Here is an 8,602-nt window from a genome sequence, read left to right as displayed (position 1 = left end):
CTTCTGTTCCAATTGCAAAGTCGTGTTCAAGCGAGATTTAGTCAGAGAATCATACCATGCCCAAGGGGCTAGTTTTATACCATACAAAGCTTTATGAAGTTTGTATATATAGCTAGGATAATTAATGTGATTAACAAAGCCAGGAGGTTGCTCAAAATAAACTTCCTCATTAAGCAAACAGTTCAAAAATGCTGATTTAACATCCATTTGATATAATTGAAATAATTAAATGTAGTAAATGTAAGAAATATTCTAATAGCCTCAAGTCTAGCAAATGAGCAAATGATTCATCAAAGTTTATGCCTTCTTATTGTCTATATCATTGAGCTACAAGTCTAACTTTATTTCTTATTACTGAACCGTTTTCATCCATTTTATTCCTGAAAACCCATCTGGCTCGAATTACATGCATATTAGTTGGTCGGGGAACTAGATGCCAAACGCTTTTTCCAGTACATATGATATATTATCTAAGTTCAGAATGATTTTTAGGTTTCCCAGCCAATCGTGGTAGTTAGGTTCAGTTAGTTTGTTTTCGTCGAGAATAACATATAATATATTTCACGATAACATCGTAAATATACTAAAAACACACACACTAAACGTCGCTGACTATTTCAAAATATTTTATAAGACATAAAATATGTATTTTTTTTATGAATTACTTCCTATTATTTTAACATTTTCACCACTAACTGACGATAATGAAAAATAATATTTCTTTTATGAGTACGCACACCCAATTGCTAAATCACGATCTCGAATAATATCAGACAATTATAATTTTCAAAAGATAGTGCTCAATTGCATCCCCATGCAACCCTAACGTATTTTGCCTCACGTTTAATTTGGGCTGAATAATATATTACCCCGTTCATCTTCATGTGTTGAGCTCGGCCCATCTATGTGGAACCGTAGTGGACGATCGACATGAGAACTCCTAATAATATGAGCTGAAGTCATGAGATTTCCAATTCATCAAGTATGTAAGTGGAATTCACAACTTTCCGGCGTCCAGATCTCTCTGTACTATGAGCTAGACACTGACCGCGAGTAGTTTTCACCATGCAACCAATGTTGATGAAGGCAAAGAAAATTTAATACTTTTAATTTCCTTTTATAGGCTTTATTTAAATTTTGAATCTAATTAAAAATGATGGATTTTAAGTCTAAAAATTTGTCTCATCAATTAATTTTAAAATCATGTCATGTTTGTTTGTATGTTTATCGCATTCATGTAACTCTTATTATTATAATAGTAATAACGTACATAATAATTATTTATATTATAATAACATATATTATAAATAAATAAATAACGATCGATAACCGAGAACTAATTGATCCATATCAAAAAAATATGAATACAAGCCTAAAACCTAGGTAAATGCAGGGATGCAAATGCAACAATTACAAAAACTTCCACTATTTTATATGTTTTCGATCTTTAAAACCCTTGATGATCTAGGCCCACTATTTCAAATATTGATCTCCTATCAAATCTAATATTTACATTAAATTTCTATAGTACATTAGAATGCAAATTTAATGGTGAAAACGAGCCATAAACCATGTGCACTTTAATCATTTTCACATAATTAAAATATATTATGTAAAAACCTAACATATATCTAGCACATTGGTCATGACTTTCGATCATTTTTATTCCATGTAATATCTCATGTTATATAAAAACACAATATCACATATTATCGACAAATCATATATCTTGTAAATTTATCATTAACCATTATAATTAGTAATAAATAAAGTAATTAACAAATTAAATAAACATTTTTGTTTAATTTTAATTAATTTATTAATAATTAATTATTGTAAAAATCCTTTTTACCATAAATAACTAAAATCCAATTCTAATTATTTATTTTATAAAAAAAATCTACAATTTTGTCAAAAATTATTTTTAAGAATAAATTTCATCATTTTTTTACTAAATATCAGTTTTACCCATAATTTTGTAAAATAAAAAAATCGAACTCGACCCAAAAAATTCGAGCATGTGATGGGAAAAAGATTCCTTAGACAATCTCGAGCACCCCACCTACGGCTGTCTTGCTTGAATTTTTTTTTCAAATCCTGCACTAGGCAGTGTACTGCGTTGCTCGCAACTGCTAGCTGTATCCATGAACTATTGACAGTCACATAAGTATTGATTATATGTTCTCCTTAAGATAATCAAATTCAAGGAGTTGAATTTGACGACTATAGTTTGATAGAGATCAAACATATTTCTTATTAAAAAAAGTTTATAAGTATATTTCATTATTAGTAGTTATGAAAGTTAGCTTGGCTATTAATATTATAAGGAGAGTCGAACTATCAAATTTAGTGAAGATATTCACGAAATAGGCAGCTGTAAAAAATAAACAGTGAAAATTTTGATGTTTGAAATTTTATCCTTCACTATATGAATGAGATTTGTACATGCGATACATCAGCGCTATCTGATCGTCGATCAGAGTTATAATGAGTTTATAATTATGTACTAGTGTATTTTTGGAAAGAGCTGATTAAATAATAATTGAGTAATTTTGATTATTATATAAAATTTTTATGGAATATTTTAGAGGAGTCTAAAATTACGTACTCAATTGATTAAATAATAGTTGTCTAATTAAATTATATTATGTTATCAAAACATGATAAATATTTAACTTATATAATAACATATAGGAGTTTCTCCAAAGGAAAATAACTTATAAATAAGAGTTTTATGAAATGAGAGTCATGGTTTGAGTAGGAAAAAATCTTTGATATTATTGATACATATAATCAGTATTCATCTTTGATATTATTGATATATATAATCAATAGTTGAATACATATCATACAAACAATTTAAATATCAAAGGTTAAAAACACTCTCTCTTTCTGCATGCCCCACAAAAGTCGACCACCACCGATACTTGGAGTAGTCATGGCCAAATTAACACCGCTACTTGCACCACCATGTGTCGTCGCCGCCGCCGCCGTGCCGCCATCTTCTGGCAATCACTTTTAACGTGAAAATTTTGCATAGATCTCCAATGCGATCTATACGAATAGCACAATTTTCGATTGTTGACTTAATTAGACGTTTAAAGAATGGAGAGATCTAGTTGATCGTTCGTAATGATATACAAGAAGAGATAAATCTTCAAATCCCAAACTATTTTGGTGTAACCGTTTAGAACGCAAAGATAAACATCTAAACATCATATGACCATTTAATTGAATCATACGACGCCCAAGGGAGTTTTGATAGTCAACACACAGAAATTTTAAACTTTCGCTACTCCTTGACTGCGATAAAACGATACTCCAACATCTATTTTTGTTCATCATATACAAAGTTTACTCGATAGGACGTTTTTGCAAGTTTCATCAAGCGAACAATTCATTATTAAAATTGATATGAATCAGTTTTGAACATCCGTATTATCCATCACACATTGTATTTAAATTTTATTCGAAATGAATTTTTAAACCAGCATACGAATCCAGAACAAGATTAAAATTCAAATAATTCATATATAACCTTTTAAAATTTGATATGGTATTTATATTCTTGTTCATGCATGCAACATGCAGAAATAATATTAAAACCCGAATTAATAAGAAGCCAAACATATAGACCAGTTATGTATTTTTCATACTGACAGTAAACCACCACCGATACTATTCGATCAACAATCACAATGACAATAATGCTTGTGCATGATTTTTTTGCAAAAGCCTCCTTTGCCGCACGAGCTCTGTCGGCACATGGAATCACATATATCGTCTTTCTGTCCATGAATGCACCAACTGAAGTGGTTGTCGTGGCAGCAAGTCAAATCTGCTCCATCGATGCCGCCTGAATATATAACAGACATTATGCCAAAATTTTATCCAGACGTAGCTCGAAATACAACGTTACGATTAGGTTAATGAAAGAAAATGTCGACGCCTTCTCGAGTTAAAAGATCGATCTATTTTTTTTATATATAAAAAAGAAATATATAGATTTATATACAAAGTGTTGCATTGCAAATCAAAATCCGAAAAAAGGGTACTGTTTGTTTGGAACACAAACCTGCTGACATGATGAATACCACGAGGAAGAAGAACCCTAAAACCCTAAATTTTGACATGTTTTCTTTAAAGCAGATAATATATCAAGGCTCGATGCACTTTTATATCTTAATCTTTATTGCTAAATATTAAATTTATAACCCTTTTGAAAGATTTTGCAATCAACAACATACCTTTTATTGAAAATTTGAAATATAAAATTTTATGTATTATGAGATTTGGCAGTGAATTCATTCTTATAAATCTAACATCTCTTTCCTTAATTGAGGAATTATTCGTGGTAATAAAATATATGAAACGTTAGTTGTTAATAATTAACAAGTTTTAATTTTCGAAGCTCACTAATAAAATTCTTACATCCGACATTGACCAACAGTACTTGTTATCTTTTTGGATGATTATTTTTCTTATCCTTACCATATAATATAATTGGGTATTGCTAGCAAAAGAGATTTCTCCTGATTTCTTTCCTTTTGTGTAAAAGATTAATAACAAGTTTTTCCATTCGATTAATATATAATTTCATTTGATATTTAAATTTTTTTCCATTTAACTTGATTATTATATGAATTTTGAGGACCTAAAACAACTATATACCAGGTTTATCTTGATTTGTTAGATGATCATTCTATAATTTCGAGGGAACGGATGCTTTTGGTCATTTAACTTTTATATTTTCGTTTTTTCTCTTGTTGTCTGATACCCCATGGATGAGACCATCAAGATCTGGCCCAAACCCTCGGCCCATATCTAAGGCCCAAAGGTAGCCCACAGGTGAAGGGCCCATGTCAAGCCCATGTATTCTCCTATAAATACCAGGTTTGAGCGTATGATTTTTCATTCAGTATATTGTTTTCAGCAGCACCCTTAGCTGCTCCCCCCATATATCCTCAGTCACTGACTTGAGCGTCGGAGGGGCTACGCCAGGACACCCTCCTGGCCCCCTCCTAACGATCTTATTTGTGATTCCAGGCTCAGGGTAGTTTCAAAGCCCACGTCTGAATTAGTGACGCTTGCGTGGATCGGACCCTAAATTTCCCGTGAGTATCACTTGGCGCCGTCTGTGGGAACAATCTGAGTTGAGACGTAGAGATGGTAGGCAGGAGAGGAAGCAGAAGAGTTAACTCAGCGTCATCGCGTCCTCAGAGGGGACCCGAACCGTCTCATGTTGAGGCGAGGCAGGAACAACCTCGTCAAGAGACAAGAACTGAGCAGCCCCGTCACGAGACGAGGGTTGAGCAAACCCGTCCTAATGAGAACGTGGGAAACTTGACCTTGGAACAGTTGGGCCAATTCATCGCCCGTACAGTAGATGAGGCCATGAGGAGGAACCAAGAGTCTATGAGTGCTGGGGAACGGGCCCATCGTCAGGAGCGTGAGGAAAATGTTGAAGTCCACCAGAGCAGGGTTGAAGAGACGCAACCACCTCAGAGTGGAGAAATTAGTGAGATGGGGGAGATGTGGAAGGAGATACAGAGATTGAGAGAGCAGGTGGGAAGCAGGGCGCCGGTACCCAAGAGAGGAAGCCCTTTTTCACTAGCCATCTTGGAGGAAGGGCTCCCTCCGAATTTCCGACAATCAAACGTTGGAGAGTATGACGGACATACAGACCCTGAGGAACACTTGGGGAGATTTGAGAATGCGGCTCTGTTGCACCAATATTCGGACGGAGTCAGGTGCAGGGTGTTTCTGGGCACGTTGGTGAGGTCAGCCCAGCAATGGTTTAATACCCTGCAGCCCAACTCCATACAGTCGTTCGAGGATTTCTCTGCAGCCTTCTTGCACCGATTTGCCAGCAGCAAGAGGCATCAAAAGAACTATTTGAGTCTATTTGTGATGAAACAACAAGAGGCTGAAACATTGCGGGACTTTGTCCAGCGCTTCAACACTGCAGCACTAGAAATACCAGCGGCTACCCCGGACATCATGATAAGCGCCTTTACCCAAGGGCTGAGGGGGGGAGAATTCTTCAAATCGCTGGTCAAGAAGCCTCCGTCGAGCTATGATGACTTGTTAGCTCGGGCGGAGAAATACGTAAACTTGGAGGATGCTCAACGATACAGGAGGATGGAAAACCGGCCCGGAGGAAGTAGGGTGGAGGGAGCCGAGAGGGGTGGAAAGAAGAGGGGTGCAGGGGAAAGAGATGAGGACAGAACCAAAGGTAGAGGACAATTCTCATCACATATTCCTCTGAATAGGAGTCGGGATAAGGTGATGGAAGTGAGGGAGTCAGGGGAGAGGGGGGAGAAATCGCAGAGGGTTGAGAGCAATGCTCGACCTCCGTCGCAGGGTAGACAAGAAGGATCCTCGTCCAGGAGTGAACTGAGATCTCGCCCATCCTCTAGGCGGGGTCGAGGCCCTCCATGGATACATCAGAGGATCGAAGAGCCGAGAAGAGAAGGGCGGGGTCAGGATGCTCCTCGGGAACCTGTCGAAGCGAGGAGGAGAGCAGATGGAGATAACCACCCCACAAGAGGGATGATTCATATGATCTCGGGGGGTGCTACTGATGGGGATTCCGGGCGAGCGCGGAAGGCCCATGGGAGGAGGTTGGAGAATTTTGAAATATCGAGGAGTGCGAACTTACCCCAGGATCCTGTCATCAGTTTTGGACCGGATGACCTCCGAGGCGTTGTGGCTCCCCATAACGATGCCTTGGTGGTGACAGCCACCGTTGCCAATTACGATGTGGCACGAATTTTTATTGATAATGGAAGCTCTGTTAATATCCTGTTCAAGAGCACCATGGATCAGATGAAGGTGGAGGGATTTGAGTTCGAGCCGATCTCCACTCCTCTATATGGATTTGCAGGACATGCCATCCCGCCGCTCGGTCAAATTGTCCTTCCTCTATCTTTGGGACATGAGCCTCGGCGGGTAACGAAGATGACAACCTTTACTGTGGTGGACACCCCATCCGCTTACAATGGAATTCTGGGGCGACCAGCCCTCAAGGATTTCAGAGCTGTAGCGTCCACCTATCATCAGAAGTTGAAGTTTCCTGTCGGGAGGGAGGTTGGAGTCTTATGTGGGGACCAGAAAGTCGCTCGTCGATGTTATGAGGGGATAGTGAAAGAAGAGGGGAAGAGGGCACGTGTGGAGGTCAATATGATTAGAAGGGGACGAAGCGGGTTGCCCGTGGTAAAGAGGGAGGTTCATGAGGTGATGGATGAGAAGCCGGAGATCGTGACATTGGGGCCTGACCAGAAAACTCTAAGAATAGCCCCTGACCTTGACCCAGAGGTAAGGGAAAAACTTATTACTTGTTTACAAGCTAATCTCAACAGGTTCGCTTGGTCTGCCCAAGAGCTCACAGGGACGAGTCCAGAGGTAGCAGAACATCGGTTAAACATCTTACCGAATTCCCGTCCCGTGAAACAGAAGAAAAGACACTTCGGGCCCGAGAAAGATATAGTTATAAAAAAGGAGGTGGGAGAGTTGCTCAGTGCCGGGCACATTCGAGAGGTACAATTTCCTACTTGGCTCTCGAATGTCGTTCTTGTTCCGAAAAGTTCAGGAAAATGGAGGATGTGTGTGGACTTCAGAGATCTCAACAAGGCATGTCCTAAAGATTGTTATCCTTTGCCGCGGATAGATCAGTTGGTGGACTCCACAGCTGGACATCAGTATTTGTGCATGCTGGACGCTTATCAGGGGTACCATCAAATCCCCTTGGCAGTGGAGGATCAAGATAAAGTAAGTTTCATCACCTCGGAAGGAACTTTCTGTTACGTGGTCATGCCCTTCGGACTCAAAAATGCCGGAGCCACGTATCAGCGGTTGATGGATAAAGTCTTTTCTAAGCAGGTGGGGAGGAATGTGGAAGTGTATGTGGATGACATCATGGTAAAGTCTAAGGATTCGACCCTGCTCATACCTGACTTAGTGGAGACATTTTCCACCCTCAGGTCCTATGGGCTGAAGCTGAACCCTCAAAAGTGTATATTTGGGGTGAAGAGTGGGAAGTTTCTGGGCTATATGGTGACAGAGAGGGGGATTGAGGCTAACCCCGAGAAAGTTCAAGCCATCCAGGGTATGGTCTCCCCTCGGGGGCCCAAAGATGTTCAGCAGTTGACAGGGAGGATTGCTGCGCTGGCACGTTTTATCTCGAGGTCCGCCCACAGGAGCTTACCTTTCTTCCGGACCTTGCGAAAAGCAAAAAAATTTGAATGGGGGCCGGATTGTGAGAAGGCTTTCACAGAATTGAAGGAGTACCTGGCCGGGCTTCCCGTCCTAGCCAAACCTGGCAACGGGTGAGCCTTTATGGGTATATTTATCTGCCACTGAAGGGGCTGTGAGTTCAGTCCTTGTTAAGCTGGATGGATCAGTTCAGCAGCCGGTGTACTATGTTTCGCATGCACTCAAAGGGGCAGAGATCCGATACTCCGGGTTGGAAAAATTGGCTTTGGCTTTGGTAATGACAGCCCGACGCTTGAGGCCTTACTTCTTATCTCATCCGATTGTGGTGCTCACCAACAGTCCATTGGGTAGAATCCTCACTCATTCTGATATATCCGGCCGCTTGGTT

The 8,602-nt window shown here is 39.3% G+C and overlaps 1 protein-coding gene across 1 annotated transcript; it reads left to right on the top strand.

Moving 5' to 3' along the window:
* The first annotated feature begins 5,166 nt into the window (after nucleotides 1–5,166).
* On the top strand, nucleotides 5,167–8,331 carry LOC140815408 (uncharacterized). Its single transcript, XM_073174528.1, has one exon. The coding sequence runs from the start codon at nucleotides 5,167–5,169 to the stop codon at nucleotides 8,329–8,331; it is 3,165 nt and encodes a 1,054-aa protein (XP_073030629.1).
* The last annotated feature ends 271 nt before the right edge of the window (nucleotides 8,332–8,602 follow it).

Source organism: Primulina eburnea, chromosome 15 (assembly GCF_022965805.1).
Source record: "Primulina eburnea isolate SZY01 chromosome 15, ASM2296580v1, whole genome shotgun sequence".
Classification (NCBI taxonomy): Eukaryota; Viridiplantae; Streptophyta; class Magnoliopsida; order Lamiales; family Gesneriaceae; genus Primulina; species Primulina eburnea.
This window is presented reverse-complemented; position numbering and strand designations above follow the sequence as displayed.

Excerpts from the sequence above, each read along its gene's own strand:
- LOC140815408 (XM_073174528.1), top strand. The coding sequence starts at position 5,167 with ATGGTAGGCAGGAGAGGAAGCAGAAGAGTTAACTCAGCGTCATCGCGT.